The 19,229-nt window shown below is 33.6% G+C and overlaps 2 protein-coding genes and 1 long non-coding RNA gene across 3 annotated transcripts; 1 reads left to right on the top strand and 2 right to left on the bottom strand.

Annotated features, from left to right (window-relative positions):
* On the bottom strand, positions 1-4,798 carry LOC145792032 (F-box/FBD/LRR-repeat protein At1g13570-like). The gene is made up of 5 exons (XM_082872510.1): positions 4,709-4,798; positions 1,265-1,433; positions 608-1,092; positions 425-523; positions 1-276 (listed from the first exon to the last, which is right to left on the bottom strand). Exons 1-5 carry the CDS (start codon positions 4,796-4,798, stop codon positions 1-3), a joined length of 1,119 nt encoding a protein of 372 aa, XP_082728636.1.
* On the bottom strand, positions 370-13,400 carry LOC114271787 (F-box/FBD/LRR-repeat protein At1g13570). The gene is made up of 9 exons (XM_028213416.2): positions 13,246-13,400; positions 11,249-12,127; positions 11,015-11,173; positions 10,190-10,515; positions 7,926-8,178; positions 7,673-7,831; positions 7,242-7,586; positions 608-1,505; positions 370-523 (listed from the first exon to the last, which is right to left on the bottom strand). The coding sequence occupies exons 2-7, from the start codon at positions 12,044-12,046 to the stop codon at positions 7,248-7,250; spliced, it is 2,034 nt and encodes a 677-aa protein (XP_028069217.2). The 5' UTR covers positions 12,047-12,127; positions 13,246-13,400; the 3' UTR covers positions 370-523; positions 608-1,505; positions 7,242-7,247.
* Positions 13,401-17,540: 4,140 nt separating this feature from the next.
* Positions 17,541-18,743, top strand: LOC145790337 (uncharacterized). Its single transcript, XR_014329020.1, has 2 exons — positions 17,541-17,707; positions 18,278-18,743. It is a non-coding gene; the product is annotated as an uncharacterized LOC145790337 (long non-coding RNA).
* The last annotated feature ends 486 nt before the right edge of the window (positions 18,744-19,229 follow it).

Below are 19,229 nucleotides of genomic sequence, written 5' to 3'. Positions count from 1 at the left end.
TCACAGACTTCCATACGTGATTTCTGCTTGAGGTGACAAGCGCCGAAATCTTGTCAACTCTTTCAAAATCCTCAATCCTTTGTCAACATGTTTGTCCAAGTTAGGCTCAATAAGCACCGTCTCCAACATTGGGGATTTTGCCAATAGAAGCTTAATAAACTCCAATTCACACCTTGTTCCAGACATATTCTTCATCTCCACCTCTCGAAGTTGATTTGAAGAGACATCCGACCAGTCTTGTGCTTCTAAAAGTTCAACAGGATCATCGTTATATACCTAGAAAAAAGAGAATGGAATTATTCCAACCTAAAGATTCAAAATATGCAATATAAACATAAAAATAACATAATATGCTATTACTTGCCTCAATTTTAAATTTTGCCAAATTTGGAGAGCTTCTGATTAAGCAAAGAACAATAGAGACCTCATCTGGTTCCCCTAAACAAATACCATACAACACGAGAATTGTAAGGTGGCTCAGAGTAATTGGAAGCCTCTTTGGAATACCACCTGCAGCCATGTACTAAAGAAAGAAAATAAATCAAAGAAACATCTGGTAGTTAAGCCAACCCCCAGCCCAAAAAATCAAAACGTTAACTAATCTTACCCGAACATAATAATAGTTTATTTCCAAAAACTGAATGACTGGTAGACTATCAAAAAACATGACCATATTTGATGTTTCTCCTTCCTTGAGTGCTTTTTCATTCATCTGCACTGCCAACAAGATTGAAACTTTTGCAAGAAGAGGGGTATTTTTGAAACAAACGGAACGGACATGGCTTTTGCAGCGTAAGAACATAAGATTACGAGCATCAATTTCAAGGCAATCTAAACTGCTGCAGCCTTCAAGTGTCAGTTCTTCAAGAAGTGGGCAATTGGAGATTGAACTTGAAAATATGTCAGTAGTAATGACAACATCACAAAGTTCCAGGCGTAGGAGACTGCTAAATCCTTCAAATTCAGGTGGAGGCTTAAACATACAATAACGAAGATTCAAATGCTTAAGTTGTAGACATGAAAACAGTGATGATGGCAATTTATAACGTGCACCCTTCCGAATGTGAAGGGTGAATTCCTGGATAATATTGTCTGAAACAAAAAGTACCAACTGGTCAATCTCAGAACAGCTTTCAAGTCCAGATAAAGAGAGAGTAAACTTGAGTATGGGTCCACAGTGAAGTAACAGAACTTGATAAATAGTCATCATAAGTTTATTCTTCTCTATTCTGATTGATTCTCTGCAGAACATGTCATCAAATACAAGTTGGGGAAGTCTCATCCACATATACCTCCATTTCCTTGACAAAATACTTGTCCTCGCCGCATCTTGCAGTGGCAAACACATTAAGATTGTTTCTTTTACGTGGTCTGGAAGATGAGTGATTATGTCTGACATTAAGCCACACATTTTCTTCAAGTTTCCAACAATTCTGTCAATCAGCAAACACAACCAAATCAAAGCATCAACTCCCCAGGGTAGTTAGTTGCTGTTATTCCATTTCCTGGCACGAAATAAAACAACAAAGAATAGCCCAGTATCATCAGCAACATAAAAAAACAGAAAACATCAAAGTATCAATTGCACAAGGCAGGACAGTGGTCTTTACTTTTTAAAATGTATTTTTATATTTAGGAATTGTTTTTTGTTTCTGTTAATAATGGTAAGCAACAAATAATATTGTACTCATATTTCTTGAAAAAAGAATGAGCAGAATCGGCATGTGCAATGCATTCTGTGTTCATAAAAACAAAAAACAAAAGAAATTGGACAGACATTGAAAATTTTCAGAGAACTTAATTAATGCTTTCCAGAATTCAAATTCACCATTATTAGGATCGTGAAATGGAACCAATTACAAGTGTTCTGTTTGGTTAACCCAAAAACCTGAATTGGACCATTCTGAAGACTGGAACTAGCCCCTTACAAACTTGATAAACAGATGTGTTTGGTTATAAATTTGAAAACACTCAAATCTTCAAAATGTACCAACTACTCAAATATTTTCACTAAGAAAATCAATATTAAATTCATATTTACAATACCAAAAATCGCATTGTTAAGATCTTCAAAAAAAAAAAAAAAAAAAAAAACCTGAAGCAACTATTTGATTTAGTTGAAATGAATCCTATCTTTGCCATTTAGCCACAAAATCTAAAAATCATCAGACTTCGTGATTTCTCAAATCGAACTTTGATCAAAATGTTTGCAACAGAGAATGAAAGATTAAAAGGGTATCCAAAAAAGGTGGCGCTCATCATCTGGTTTCAGAGAAACTAACCAAATCCCATAAGTGAATTTATGAGTAAAATAAGATCACATTTCAACCATAATAATAGAAAAATAAAATAGCATTTGCTAATAAAAAATGACAACATTAAAATGAATAGCCAGAGAATAATTTTTTTTTTCTGGTTGACTTACTTGTTGTGCCTTCAAGATCCTCCTATAATGGTTCTTTTTATCCCTGTTTTTTTTTTTGGGGGGGGGGGGGGGGGGTAAGTAATGTATATATATATATACTGTATCTTACACACTTCCAAAGACCAGCCTTTTTGTCTTCCGAAGTGATAGAGATATATAATCACACAAATGAACCAATCAGATTATAAGAGACTAAGAGTCTTTTATTTTCCAAAGCAAAATTTTAAAGTCACTTATAATGGAGCTCTCTTTCTCATTGGCTTTTGGCTTCCTGACTTCATGCATTGACTGCATGCCTCTTCATTTTTAAATGTTGAACAAGTTTCATTATTCTTTTCCAAAAGGAAGAGTTTGCATTTCTCTAGATGTTCCACTTTCACACAGTGAATGTCAATAGCAGTTGTAGCCTTAAATTGGACTGGAAGTTGTAAAATTTATAGGCTATGTTTGTTTGGATAGACATGAGTTTGGGATTAGACTAATAGTTCAATACAATTATTAATCTGATATTTGGTTAAACAATTAAAGTACGGATTAACAATCCATCCGGATATAGTATCCATGTTGGATGTATAAATTGCATAAGTCAATCAAAATTCAACACGTGGTATGAGAAGGGCAATTTGGGAAGGCAATATAAATCACCAACCATAGTCAGACACGTGTTAACTCATACTGGCAATAATGGGTCTGAATAACACTTGAATGATCAAGGGATATAAGATGATGTGGCCTAACGGTTACTCACAAGATTCAAATTCAAAATCAGGAAGGAAGCCTAACTGCAGACATGGCGTAGTGGAGCTAACTGTGAGAAAGCACGATCAGCGATTATGGAAGAATGCTTCAAAGGTTAGAAGCTCATTTCGACAGTTATCATTGAGAAGTATAAATAGTAGAGAAGGCCCCAGAAAGAAGCCCCAGACTCAGATCCAGAAACTAATTTTATCTACTTTATTTTCCTTCCAGTATTTACATTTCTTGTTCTTTACATTATTGTACTTTAAATTCTTGTATTGCACTTTATTCATAGGAGTAGTTTCAAGTAGCCCGTTGCTGTAAACCACTACGAGGCTGGATCAGATCATTGTAAGTTTTTTATTTTTACTTAATGAAATGCTGCAATTGTTCTTCATTTAATTATTATTTACTAAATTCTCTTAAACAAGCCACCAGTAAAAGTCCTCTTCATTGAGGCTGAAAAAACTGAAACACAATCGTTTGATAATTGGTTGGCAATTAATCTTCTGTAAGGACTGATTGATCCTTACTAGTACTCTTAAAATTACAATATTAACCTTCGAAAGTCAAAAAAGCCAACAATCCTATATATGATGGACTATTCAATCTCACAGAATGAGGTGCGATATAAATTGGAGGACTAAGCTAAAATCTAGACTATTAGTCCCTTCTTATAATCTTAACTCAATCCAAATATAGGATAGGATACATAATCTAAAGGGATTCGTAGTCCTAGGACTATTAGTCATGGGAATACTAATCCAATAGAGGAGGATATCTATCGTTTGGCACAATTTTAGTCCGCCAGACGTGAAGTCCGGCCATACTCCATATCCCTCATATGAGGGACTAAACAATCCCGCGGGGAGGGGGAAGAGGGGATTATTTCCATGGGATTGGTATTCTATGAGACTAATGTGTAAAATGTCCATTTTACCTTCATGCTATTACTTAGTAAACAATTGGAAAAGGGTAAAACGGTCTTTTGAACATTTATAAATTATTTTTTTAGTGTTGCTAATTTAATATTATATATTAAATAAAAAATAGAAATTATAAATAATAAATTATAAATTTAATTTAATTAAAACTAATAAATTAAAAATTAAAAATTATGGCCTTATAAAAAATTAAAATTTATATATTAAACAATTTTTTTTTAGACTTGTTAATTTAAAATTATATATTAAATAAAAAATATAAATTTTAATTTTAATTTAATTAAAAATAGTAAATTAAAAATTATGACCTTATAAATTAAATTTTTTTAGTGTTCTTAAATTATAAATCATAGATTACAAATTTAAAAGGAAAAATTAGTCTAAGGTCCCTCTCTCATTTTTAGTAATGGAAGAGATCCACAATATTATTTTATGATGTCTAAGGTCCCTCAACTCCCACATCTATATATCACAGAGAAATTTGACTGAAATCAAACCTCAGCTTCCCACTTCTCTCTCTCTCTAGAATACATACACAAATATATATATATATATAGCTTCAATGGCGGTGGAGCTAGATTGAAAAGCATGGAATTTGTACTTTGCCACAGCTCCATGCATCACCGCAACTAGATCTTCCAACATCAAGTCCAAAAAGATCAAAGCTCGAAAACTCCACCGTGGCTGCCATTTTCACTGTGAAAAGCCACCGACACATTCGAAGAAGCCTAGCTGTACTTCGAATTTGGTTTCACTCAGGATTCTCATTCAAAATAGAAATCTGGCAATAAATGCCAACCTCTAACCCATTGCACATGTTGCACATTTTAAAAGTATTCTCTCACATTTATGAATTCTGTCAGTGATGGGAATCCATTTATGACATGCAGAGGCTATTGCCAACATATTTAAATATTTAACGAATTATTTGATTTGTATGGATAATCAGAGGAACTTGATGCTATTTGATGTTTTACTTGATGCCTTCTTAATCTTCATGCCCATTTTGTGCCATAGGCGCGCGGAAAAGTACTAGGATGGATATAGCTGCTGCCATAGAGGAGGTATCCAGTATTAATTGTCCTTTATATAATATGCTATTCATTCTGATGCACTAATTGATCAGAGAATTTTTATGGGTAATGATCACTTGTTGTAAATTCTAATTTGATAGAGAGGCGTTCAAGGAACTTCACACTGCTCTCTCTTTCATTTCCTTTTACTTTATTCTCATTGTTCTCATCAAATGGAAGAAGCAATGAGATAAACGGTCAGAAAGAGAGAGAGAGAGAGAGAGATTAGAGTGTGTGTGATTTAAGGCAATTATTGACAAGATATTCCAGTGTTTCATCCCTATAATATGTGGAAGCTTTGGAAACCAAAGAATTTCTCTGGACCAAAGAATTTCTCTGGACCACCAACTCAATTTTCTCTGAAGCAGAGCACTAGTTCAACTCAGAGAATTTCTCTGGACCAACCCAATTTTCTCTGAAGCAGAGTACTAGTTCAACTCAGAGAAAATTGAGTCCAAACTAAAGAATTTCTCTGAACCAACCTAATTTTCTCTAGAGCAGAGCACTAGTCCTCATTGTTGTCCAGAGAAATTTGAAATTTTCTCTGTGATGTGTTCAGAGAAATTTGGAATTTTCTCTGTGATTTTTCCAGAGAAATTATCTGGATCGAATTTTCTCAGGATTGAATTTTCTCTAGATTGATGTTGAGGGACCTTAGACATCATGAAAATATTGAGTGTCCTTTATGCTGTAAAATCTTAATACCAGGGACCTTAAAAAAAATTTCCCATTTTAAAATTATATATTAAATAAAAAATATAAATTATAAATTACAAGGTTAAAATAGTCTTTTAACATTTTTCCTTATTCAGTCCGTCCAACCAAATATTAGATTCACTGAAAAAGTCCTTTCCAGACATCTAATTCCACGAGAAAACAAACACGTGATACACATCCAATCCAATCAAATAGTCCGGAAGATTCATAGTCCCAAGATTCAAAGTCCGATAGATTCTAATCCCCTTATCCAGTCGGTCCAATCAAACACACCAATATAGTATATGATACTTGTAAATAGATTGTAAATAAAATTTTGGTATTTAAGAGATGTTTAGGTATAATTTACTATCATTTTTGTATAGCTTTCTGCTATTTGGAAAAAAATAGATAAAAATTGGTGTAGAAGATCCGTTCAATCTTGGTTCATCAAACAAGTCGGGATTGTTCGGCTATTGACAACCAAACGCCTAAGGTTTGAACAAAGCTCACACGCAAAAAAACAAAAAAAGTCGTCTTCTACTTCACCACCACCACCACCCCAACCCCCTCCCCATTCCCTACCCCCGACACACCCATGTCCTTCAAAAGATTTGTATTAATTCAGTTCAAACAAAAAACCAAAGAAAGTAGTTATTACTTCGAAAACATTACTGTCACATCATTCTTGTTTAATTTTCTCTACATAATTTTTGTTTGCAAATATTTTCCGCCCCCGAAATGCAAAAGATTTCCAAGAAGTGACCAACCCAAGATGTCATTCAAATGTAAATCAAACACTCCAACTATACCACTTCCAAATTGTGCTTTTTAATTCAGAAATCATAGATGGTGAATATTGTCTAAAATTATCTAAACTTTCAATTGTGATTTCCACTCACATGATTCATGACATATAATCCAATGTTGTACAGAACCCCAAGGCTTTAAAATTAGGGGAAATATGATCCAAACAAGTACCACAACTAAGGATAATTTAAAAGAAAAATAAACAATATGTGTGAAATGTGTAGATTAGTGTCAATTGCAAGTTCCAATGTACCTTGAATGGGGAAGAGGGAAAGAGATTGTGAGAGAAATTAATGCACAGTTGTAAGTGGCACTTAAATTCAGCCACAAACAACATAATTGTACCATCTCTTACCAAAAATATGAACGAAATTTCATAATTTTAAATGTTGAAGAAGATGCATTTTTCCAAAATAGAGAACATTATGTTTTTATCTAGAGATATTCCACTTTCCCTCGGTGAATCTCATTAGCAGCTGTTAAGACTTAGCAGGCAGACAATGAATACCAAAAATATCATCTCACTATCAAAGCTAGTAAAAAAAGGATACAAACCATTTGCTAAACTTCATCTTCAGAGGTTTCATCTTCAGAGAGACCTCCATCTGAATCATTATATGTGATTTCTGCTTTAGGTGATGAGTGTGGAAATCTTGTCAACTCTTTCAAAATCCTCAATCCTTTGTCAGCAACTTCTTCCCAGTCAGGCTCAATAAGCATTGTCTCCAGCATTGGGGATTTGGCTAATAGAAGCTTAATAAACTCCAATTCAGACCTTGTTCGAGATATATGATACATATGCACCTTTCGAAGTTGATTTAAAGAGACATCCAACCACTCTTGTGCATCTAAAAGCTCTAGAACAGGATCATCAATGACCATAGCTTCAAGGACACATGCCTGGAAAGAAAACAAGAATTATCCCAGCCCAAAGATTCAAAATATAAATTAAAAACATAAAAAATAAAATAATGTTATTACTTAACCTGAATTATTAGTTTTGCCAAATTTGGGGAGCTTTTGATTAAGCAAAGAACAAAAGAGACCTCATCTAGTTCCCGAAAACAAATACCAGACAACACAGGATATATAAGGTGGTTCAGAGTAATTGGAAGCCTCTTTGGTACACCGCCAATAGCCAAGTTCTAAAGAAAGAAAGAAAAAAATCAAAGAAACATCAGTTACTTAAGCCAAACCCCAGGCCAAAAAATAAAACAAAGTTTACTAAGCTAATCTTACCTTAACATAATAATAGTCTATTTCCAAATACTGGATGACAGGTAGACTATCAAAAAGCTCCTTAAATGATATCTTATTCTCATTCCTGTCCACTTCCAAAGTGATTGAAATTATGAAAAGAAGAGAGGTATTTTTGAAACAAATAGAACAGACATGGCTTTGGCAGCTTAAGAATATAAGTTTAGGAGCATCAATTTCAAGGCAATCTACACTGGAGCAGCTTTCAACTGTCAGATATTCAAGTAGTGGGCAACTGGAGATTAAACTTGAAAATACATTAGCAGTAACGACAATTTTGCAAACCTCCAGGTAAAAGAGATTGCTAAAACCTTTGAATTCAGGTGAAGGCTTAAACATACAAGAACAAAGAGCCAAATTCTCAAGTTGCGGACGTGAAAACAGTGATGATGGCAATTTATAAGGTTCACCCTTCCAACTGGACAATCTCAGAACAGCCTTTAAGTCCAGATAAAGAGAGAGTGAACTTGAGTATTGGTCCACGATGAAGTAGCAGAACTTGATAAATAGTCATCATAAGTTTATTCTTCTGTTTTCTGATTGATTCTCTGCAGAACATATCATCAAATACAAGTTGGGGAAGTTTCACCCACATATACCTCCATTTCCTTGACAAAACACTAGTCCTCGGCGCATCTTGTAATGGCAAACACATCAAGATTTTTTCCACTGGAAGATAACTGATTCTGTTTGCAGTTGAGCCAAACATTTTATTCCTGTTTCTAGCTATTCTCTCAATTTGCTGTTAACTCACCAGGATAGGGGGTTTTATTCCATTTCCTGGAACAAAATAAGAAAGGAATATCAGCTGTAAAAAGCAACAACGTAAAACATTAAAGTATCAACTCCGCAGGGTAGTGGTTTTTGTTTATGTTTAAATGCATTATATTTAGGACTTGTTTTTGTTTCTATCAATAATGGTGTTTTTGGCAATAGATAATATTCTAATTAAATTTATTTAAAGGAATCCATGCTGTCTTCAAAAGAACACAAACAAAAAATTGGAAAGACATTGAAAGTTCTCAGAGATTTTGACTAGTGGTTTTCAGGATTCAAATTCAAATTCAACATTATTAGGATTGTGAAATGGAACCAACTACAAGTGTTCTGTTTGGCTAACCAAAAAACCTGAATTGGACCGTTCTGAAAACACTCAAAAATCTACAAATTGTACCAACTATTTGAGTAATTATAATTAATACTAAAAATTATAATTAATATTTAAATATAAAAAGCTTCACTTTTAAATTTTGCCACCAAAAGGGTTGGGTCGCCCCTGCAAAGAAGGTGGTGGGTAGTGGCCAGAGATGGCTATGGCTGTGGTGAAACTACCATAATATCCCTAAATTTGAATTTTCCAAACAATTTCTCAATTTAATGTAGAATAAACAAGTTAGGGTTTTCTTTTGTACATAATTTAATGAATTCCCATGTAATTATTTAATATTCAAACACGAAAAAACTGTTTACCCGGCCCGGAGAGCCCATATCTCAATTATCAAACTAGAATAAAAAGCCATTCATGTGCACCAAGGATAAAGTTGATTGCATAGGAAAACAAATTAATCAGGGGCTAAAATAGAATAAATTAAATAGTTCTAGACCTTCAATATAACAAATAATAATTCAAAGGTGGTGTCAGCGACTAATGGGGCAATAGTGGTGATGGTGTTGTGATGGAGGTGGGATCAGTAAGATTTTTATCTAAAAAATATGACTTCTTAAAAGTAAAAAAATAATTTTTATTCAAATAGATTTATTTTTCGTTGACTTTTGTTTTAAAAGATTTACCCAAACGAACTAAAATGAAAGATTGATCTTCTTCATCTGAATTTTTGTGTGTGATTTGTGTTGATGTGATAAGATTGTGCTAACTCTTTCAAAATCCTCAGTCCTTTGTGAAAAATCTTCATCTGGAATTTTGTACTTAGTTCTTTTGTTTCTCATGATTATCTCTGCTACACACAATTACTCACTGCCAAGTTCCATTGTTAAAGGAGGCACTTATTGTGAGTCACAAACAACATCATTGTGACCATCTCTTACCAAATACATATCAACCAAATTTCAAAAATTTTACATGTTGAAAAAACTTTATTTTTCCAAAAGAAAGAGCATTGTATGTCTGTAGGTGTTCCACTTTCACACATAGAAGCTGTAGCTTTAACTTAGAGCTAGCAGACAACCAAAACCAAAAATATCATCTCACTCAAATGAAAGCTCATCAAAAGACACAAACCACCAGCTAAACTTCATCTTCAGAGTCTTCATCTGGATCATAGTATGTGATTTGTGCTTGAGGTGATAACCGCTGAAATCGTGTCAACTTTTTCAAAATCCTCAATCCTTTGTCAAGAACCACCTCTGAGTTAGGCTCAATAAGCATTCTCTCCAGCATGGGAGATTTGGCTAATAGAAGCTTAATAAGGTCCAATTCAAACCTTATGCCAGATAGATTTCGCATCTCCACTTCTCGAAGTTGATTTAAATAGACACCCCACCCATCTTGCATTTCTAAAAGTACTAAAAGTTCTAGAACAGGATCAATAGCAGTAGTTTCACGGGTACATGCCTGGAAAGAAGAAAACAAAATTGTCTCAGCCTAAAGGTTCAAAATATACATTATATATAAACATAGGAAATAAAAAAATATGTCATTAACTAAGAAGTACGGACACGGATACAGACACGCGGATACGCAAATGTAGGACACGACACATTGGGGACACTTGCAAAACATATAATTTGTATATATTTATTATATGTCATATTTTTTAATATTTAATATTTATTTTATGTCAAATTTATCAACTTTTTTTTTTTATCAAAAATTTATCAACCTTAAGTATGCTATTTTAGTAAAAAATAAAATAAAATTAATCCTCATCATGTCTCCAACGTGTCCACAGCTTGTCCCCCATGTGTCCTAACGTGTCCGTAGCATGTCCTAGGTGTCCGAGACTCTCCAGTGTGTCCCACACGTGTCTGGCACATGTCCGTGTCCGACACATGTCGAACACCTGTACGTCACCTCTGGAGAGGTTGTCCATGCTTCATAGGTCATTACTTACCTCAATTTTAATTTTTGCCAAATTTGGGGAGCTTCTGATTAAGCAAAGAACAATAGAGACCTCATTAGGTTCCCCAAAACAAATATCATTCAACTCTAGAATTTTAAGGTGGCTCAAAGTAGTTGGAAGCATCTTTGGTACTTTGCCTGCAGCCATGCCCTAGAACCAAAAGACAAAAATAAATAAATAATTATTAAATAAATAAATAATCATGGTTTACTAAGCTCGTCTTACCATGACATAATAACCGTTCAATTCCAGAAACTCAACAACAGGTAGACTACCAAAAAACATGACCGAGTTAGATGATTCTCCTTCCATTAATACTTCCTTGTTCAAATAAATTGAAACTCTGGCAAGTTGAGGAGTATTTTTGAAACAAATGGAACTGAAAAGGCCTTTACAGCGTAAGAATCTAAGGTTAGGAGCAGCAATTTCAAGGTGTTCAAAACTGGTGGAGCTTTCAACTGTCAGACGTTCAAGTAGTAGGCAACTGGAGATTAAACTTGACAATATGTCAGCAGTAATGACGACTTCGCGAAGCTCCAGGCTAAGAAGCCTGCTAAATCCCTTAAATTCAGGTGGAGGCTTAAACATGCAAGAATGGAGATTCAAATGCTTAAGTTGTAGACATGAAAACAGTGATGATGGCAATTTATAAGTACCCGTCCAAATGCGAAGGGTGAATTCCTGGGTACCATTCTTTGATGCAAAATATATCAACTGGTCGATCTCAAAACAGCTTTCCAGTTTAGGTAAAGAGAGGGTGAACTTGAGTATCGGTCCATGGTGAAGTAACAGAACTTGATAAATAATCATCACAAGCTCATTCTTGGTTTTCCAAAACGAATTTTTGTAGAAGGTATAATCAAATACAAGTTGGGGAAGTTTCACCCAGATATACCTCCATTTCCTTGACAAAACACTAGTCCTCACCGCATCCTGTATTGGCAAACACATTAAGATTGTTTCTTTTACATTGTCTGGAAGATGACTGATTATGTCTGAAGCTAGACCACACCCGTCCTTCATGTTGCTAACTATTATAACAATCGGCAAAGGTAACCAAATCAAAGTATCAAGCAGCCCCGCTAGTGGTTTTTATTACACATCCTGGCACAAAATAAAAGAACAATAAGGAATAGCTATCATAACATTCTATTAATCCAAATTGCAATTGTACAGAGACACAAAAGAGCAAGTCATTGGTTCAGTCGTTAAAAATCAGTCCATCAATCTTGAGATCGTGTGTTCGAATCTGAGTGTAATTAGACTTTGTTTAAATAAGGTAATTCTATTTGCACACCACCATTTCTCTTAAGTTCACATCATGGCCTAATTTTTTTTAATTACCATTGTGCACCTCCACTAAATTACCTTTTTGGACAAATCTCTAAAATTCAATCTCTCAATACACACCATCAGCCACTGCCCTCGCCATGAACTGCAACCCCCACCTCCGCCCCACCACCACCCCCTTCCCAGCCCCATCACCGCCCCACTACCCTGTGACCACTATTATTGCAGCGACCACCCTTGACAACCCACCACCACCACCATCTTCGCAGCTCCTACTTCCAGCGACCCACCATCCGCAGCGACGAGGGGGCAATGGGGCTGGAGAGGAAGTTGGGAGGGGCAACAAGGCTCGGGAGGCGGTCATGAAGGGGCTGGGGAGGGAAAGGGTGTTAGGGTTAGGGTTAAGGTTTAAGAATGGAGAAGATGAGAGTATTTTGGTATTATTTGAAAATAGATGGTGTGTATTGAGAAAAAATCAAAAAATTCAAATTGAATGTGAACTGAGAGAATGATATGTATTGGGATAATAATGACAAAGGTTAAGTCTGTATGCAATCTATCCTCCCAGACCCATCAAATTTGGATTAAATTGGACCTACTTTAAAAAAAAAAACAGAAAAAGAAGCTAGATCAAACATCCAGAGCAAGATTTCCCGTAATATATCTACTGAAATACTTTAAAAAGTTGTCGATAAAAGGGGGGTGCTGATCATCAATGTGTGTGCCTAAATCATTTTCTTTAAATTAGGGTTTTAAACTTTCTTACAGAATGGCATTAAAGTAAACATTACAGAAACTAATTAAACACCATAACTGAGTTCTTGAATGAAACAAGATCAGATTTCAATCATCATACAAAGAAAATTACATAATTCTTGCAAAAAATAAAAAAATAAGTGAAAAATCAAAGGGAAATACTTTTGCTCACTTACTTGGGTTGGGTCTCTTCAACCTCCTATCCTCTGTTACTTCCAAATTCTGTTGTCACAAAAGAAACAAAAAAAAAAAGATAGAGCTTTTGGGAAAGAAAGAGAGAGAAGGGGAGACCTCTGCCAGCAAATGACCATTTAATCCCTACTTTAATTATTTTAAAAATAGTACATGTATATTCTATTTTCTACTCCCACATTTTAATATTTCACTGATTATATGTTTGCAATAGACATAGTGTTTGGATTTAAATTTATAAGAAAAAATGATTAAAACAAAAATCATATTTTTTTCCCAATTTTTTTTTTTCTTTGGCCTTTTCCCTTTGGGCATCCAAAAATCTAAACACGACAATTGTCTAAATGAATAAAACATTGAGGGATTAAAAGGAGAAATATCATTTGGAGTTACGGATGGTTATTGACTTTATTTTGTATAAGCATATCACTCGTGTTATGTACGAATTTTGTTTATAATTATCTATATATGTGAATTATGATTTTTAAATATATATTTTTTTAATGTCTTCTTTTTTTTCTTTTTTATATTATATTAAAGTTTATTATTTTGATACTAATAATATGTGTTGGACTTTTCAAGGAATTAAATATCTTTTTTTTTATTATTATATTATATTAAAGTTTAATATTTTAATAATAATCATATGTATTGGACTTTTCAAGAAATTTTTTTTATACTTGTTCTTAATACATTAAAGTGTTATTATGAGGGATAATAATCATATGTTTTGGGACTTTTCAAGGAATTCATATGTGTTGGATTTCAAAGAATTTTTTTTATGCTTGTTCTTAATGCATTAAAGTGTTATTATGAGGGTAAGACTTGGGAGTTGGGAGAAGTTAATAAATGCTAAGATTTTTTTTTTAAAATCAAAAAATCAGGAAATTTAGATTGGGAGGTTGGAGCTCCCACAAGACTTAGAATTAAAAATCCCATTTTGCTTAATATATAGTATAGATAACTTATTATTAGTTAAAATTTAATAATTAAAAAATAGAATTTAAATATATTATTTTTTTAACTTTTAAATAATTAATTTTTTTAATTAAAATTACTTTTTAATAAATTATAAGTAAAAATTATACTAAATAGTATGACATATATTTTCAAACTAAAATAAATTAGGGGAGATGCTTCTCTCCGGTCCTACAATGGATTGGAGCGTGTTGTTGAGTCCGTGAGGTTTACTACGGGTCTCGTTTTGATAATTTAAACCGTTCAATGTATATAATTCGTCGAGTATTTCATATTTGCAAAAAATCACATTGATCTGATATCGATAGTCCCTTGATCGGAACATATTTTGTTAACAATTTATTTTTAAAATTATATTTACCATTGATAAAAATATATTCTGATCAAAGGATTACTGATATCCGATTAACGTAATTTTTTACAGACATGAAATACTCGATGAACTCTATATATTAACAATTCAAATCATTAAAATAAAATCTATAATAAATCTTACAAAACTAACAATACGCTTCAATCCATATGGACTAGAGAGAAATCACTCCCATAAACTATAATCAATTTTTTAAATTGCAGGGCCTTTGAGCCAAGTGGCAAGCACAATCATTGATGGTTCTTCCTTTATAATATTTTATAAATTAATAAAATATTATCAATTTTGACCAAATAAAATAAGTGTAATATTATGTTTGTGATCTTTAATTATTTATATTTATCATTGTGACACACTTTATATATAATTAATTTATTTATATTTATCTATATAACAATAGAAGGCTGATTTTGAATTCAAAATTGAAAATGTCTATGTGTCAAAATATGAATCATTAGATTGCTTCAATCCAAGGGCTAAAAATGTCTAATTCTCATTTGTCCTACAAGGACATTTCAATGGTTGAGATCAATATTGTTATTCACTCTGGATGGTCCAGATTTGGCCTTTGCTTTTCCTCTCTCCTGTTTCATCTCTGCCCAAATCCTTCCTCTCTCATTTCAGAGATATCCCTTCTCTTTCATACGCTCTTCTCTCTCTCTCCTTCTCCTCACCTCTTTCTCTCCTCTCTTCTTTCGACCACCGACCACGGACTCTCTTCTCTCGCCCTCCTGATTTGCCTCTCTCCTCTTGTGACGACATTGCAACCATTCATAGGTAAACTACAACTTACAAATTTGCAAGTGATATTTTTGCGGGTTTCTCTCCTCTTAGAAGTTTCACTTGATTTTTGCTTAGAAGTTTCACTTAGAAGTTCCAGGGGTTATGTGTATTTTGATTTATGAAGGCTTTATATGTATTTTTTCCTTTACGAAGTTTCTCTCCTCTTGCAAAGGTTCCTGGCATGAGTTTACTCTCTCTGTCAGGTTGGGGTTTTCTATTGGGTTTATTGGTTATGTGTATTGGGTTTTCTATTTTTTCCTTTATGATCGGTAATTTTTTATTGGATTTATTGGGGTCTTTAGGCTGAATTTGGGAACATAAATTGAGAACATTTTTATCTTCTCTGAATATATAAACTGAACCAAATGAAAGGTTCAGAACATTTTTTTTCTTCTTTTTGTTTCACTCAAACATGGAAATTAAAGCTGAACCAAATGAAATATGTATTTGTTTGGTCATATGAGATTTGGACGTCAATTAAACTGGGTTTGGTATTCTTTGCTAGAAAAAAGAAAAAAAAAATTAAACAGAAACAGATTTAAAATGAATTGAATTGGATCTTTTTTTCTTAGTTGGAAATCAAATAAGTAGTTTCATGTGTGTATATATGTAACTCTCTGCACATGTGAGATAACAGTGAACATGATTTTGTATTCTTTTCTTAAAAAAAAAAAAGTAAAGAAAAGAAAAAGAAAAAAGAAGAAGAGAAGTTTCAATGTGGGTATATATTTGTATCAATTAAATAGATTTAGAAATTAATTGAAATAGATTTTGTTTACTTTGCAGTAAATAAGAAGTTTTCTTTGTGATTCTTTTTGTTTTCTTTTTGCTTCACTCACAAAAAGAAAAACAGAGTGCTGGATTTGTTTATATAGATTTCAGATTTGTTTTGTTTCTATGCTAGAGTTTGATTTGTGTTAAATCATTGAGTTTGATTTGGATTTGTTAAATCATTTCAGATTTGTGTCCTTCTAAAAACTTTCTAAGATTTTTTTTACAAAAAACTTTCTAAGCTTCAAAGCATTTTTTTTTGGGCAAATTACATATACACCCCTCCAGGTTTGACAAAATTACAGATACCCCCCTGAGGTTTGAGAAATTACGAATTCCCCCCTGAATGCTATATTTGCATAAGAAATTAGGGGGTAATTTGTTATGAAATATAAACCTCAGGGGGTAAATTGTTATGAAAATACAAACCTCAGGGGGCGGGATGTAATTTCCGAAACCTCAGGGGGGTATCTGTAATTTAACCAAACCTGGAGGGGTGTATATGTAATTTGCCCTTTTTTTTTTCTTTTTGTTTCACTCAAACATGCAAATTAAAGCTGGGGGACCATGCTGAATCATTTCCACCAATTGAAAGCTTCATAGAATTCTTTTTGTTTTTTTGTTGGTTCTATTTTGTTAAAAATTTAGATGTTCTTGATAGATGTTTTGTTATTTTAGGGTTCTGTTTTGGTTATTTTTTTGGTTCTGTCACAGGTTTCTAATTTGACAGACCCTTTCATGGTTTTTCAGCATTGTTTGGTGGTTGCAATTTCAGGTAGTTCGATGACTTCTTTCCATTTCAGGTGGTTTCATAAAGCTCTTGACCTCCTTCCCTTACAAACCAAATTTCAATAGGAAGTTCCTTCTATAAAATTTGTAGCTTTTAGAATAAGAACCAGCCATCAAAAACCCAAGGGGTTTGTATTTGATCTACACATTTACAGAGAACTTGGGAAATTTGATTTGTGAAGAAAAAACAATAAAGAACTTGCAAATGAAATAGAGGGTGGTTTTAAAATTTATAAAAAAAGAAAAAATACACACACACACACACACAAAAATTCTTTCCCTTCTTTTTTCACTGCACAAATGCAAGATCCCAAACACAACTTGAAAGTGCCTATGCAAATAAATCTTAACCACACGAGTTAAATTTTAGAGCAAAGCAAAGCAGAGAGATCATACAAAGTAAAGTAAGGTAAAGCATGTATGTATATAACCTACAACACGGATCTACATACTACATTTGACCATCCACTGCTGAGGTTCTTATATATTTAAATTAAAAAAGAACCTTGCAAAATACATGATTTCTTTAGAAAATACAATGTACATTAATGTCTATTTAAGTTTCAGACAACTACTCTGGGCTAATGAAAGTCTACACTCTTTCTTATGCTTCCTCGGTAAAAACCCATGTACAGAAACTGTGACATCATCTCGAATCAAGCCGGCTTCCTGTCCTGTACGAGGTTTCATCGGATTATTGAAGGCTGTCCCAGTCTGCACAGTCTATGTCCTCCCAATCCCTGCAAATAAACGTAGGGTGGACTACTTTAGCAACAGATGCATAAGTGTTAAGATTATTGATCTCATTTAAGAATTTACAATGTATCTTTTACAATTTGGCTGAAATCTTCATATCAGTGGAGCTTCATTCTCAGTTAATGGAGTTGTTTTCAATTTTTAATAACTCAGGAGTTGTCTTGGGTCTTCATTCTCAGTTCTGCTAATTTTTGCTGATGTTGTGTGCTGTTTTGCTGGGGTTTTTGCTCTGGTTTTTGGGTTTTTTTTTGCTCTGTTCTGTTTGATTATGCTGCTACTGGTTTTATGAAAAAGCTGCATGTTCAACTTTCAATTGGCCATTGATGGTTTAATTTAATTATGGCTATAGTCTTAAATGTTTCAAATGTTACAGCTTTTTGTTAAAGAATCTCTGGTATGGTTTAGATGGTCCAAATTGGCAAGAAATTATGTGTCTTTTTATCTAACATTGAACATGCAATGAGACGAGCTGAATTTACAAATACACTAGAACTGATGACATTGTGTGCAGCTGAGATTGCTTGATTGAGATGTGCAATTTGAACATGGGTTCTATTCTATTGCAGGTGCTTATCTTGCAAGATAGTGTAGAAGAGAAGGATGATAAGATCACAAGGTTGAAGTAGGAGTTGCAGCAGAGGAGCATAGTGGAAGAGGAGAAGACTGAGGTAGCTTCTGATAAGAAAGATGGTGACATCGACGGAGGGATGCTATGTCCTGAAGCATAAACAGAGAGTTAGTAAACTTACATATCCGAAAGGACTTCACCCCCCAACACCGCCGCTGCCCCCCCCCTCGCGCTCTCGCTGTCTGTATATTGTACATTAATTTTGGTTTTTTATTTTTCTTGACTTAAATTTTCTATATCTTTTAATAGGCCAATAATTTTTGAGACTTAGGAATAAATTCCCAAAGCTGTTGTAACATGATGCATAGGCATGATTTTTGAATGGGACTGCCCCCTTTCCCAACCCTCCCATTAAATGGTTGATTGTGGAGGCTGCAAAATGGGAATTGGGAAGTTCAGGACAATACTAGGGATGACATTCTTCCTCTCGCTAACTTGCTGGACCGCATTCCATTTTTTTTAGTGTGCATACGAGGATTGTGTTCATTATCAATTTAGGGGTTAGAGAATATGTGCTAGAATGAAACCTATACTTTGTTATCATATTGATGGGTAGGCAACCATAAATGTTTTCAAATTTTTGGAATTGGTTTTTGCAGGATTTGAAAATGATGGATGTTTTTTTAACTTTTCATTGTTTTTGTTTTTGAAAACAAAGAAAATGAAAATACAACCAAACAGGTTACTACAGTTCTCTTACAAGTTTATTGTGCATTTAAAAGTTATAGGATGTCCATTCAATAATTTTACTCTTTCTCAATATATTGTAGGGGACGAAAGAGTTGAATCCTAAGTTATTCTTTGTTTAGGCAGGCTGAATTATATAGGATTAACATTCTTAAATTTATTAACTTTAGAATTATTAATGCCTTTAGGATTGTGTATCATAG

This window comes from Camellia sinensis, chromosome 5, assembly GCF_055761805.1.
Source record: "Camellia sinensis isolate YWXY chromosome 5, ASM5576180v1, whole genome shotgun sequence".
Lineage (NCBI taxonomy): Eukaryota > Viridiplantae > Streptophyta > Magnoliopsida > Ericales > Theaceae > Camellia > Camellia sinensis.
The sequence above is the reverse complement of the archived record's forward strand: the minus strand, read 5'-3'. Positions and strand labels throughout refer to the sequence as shown.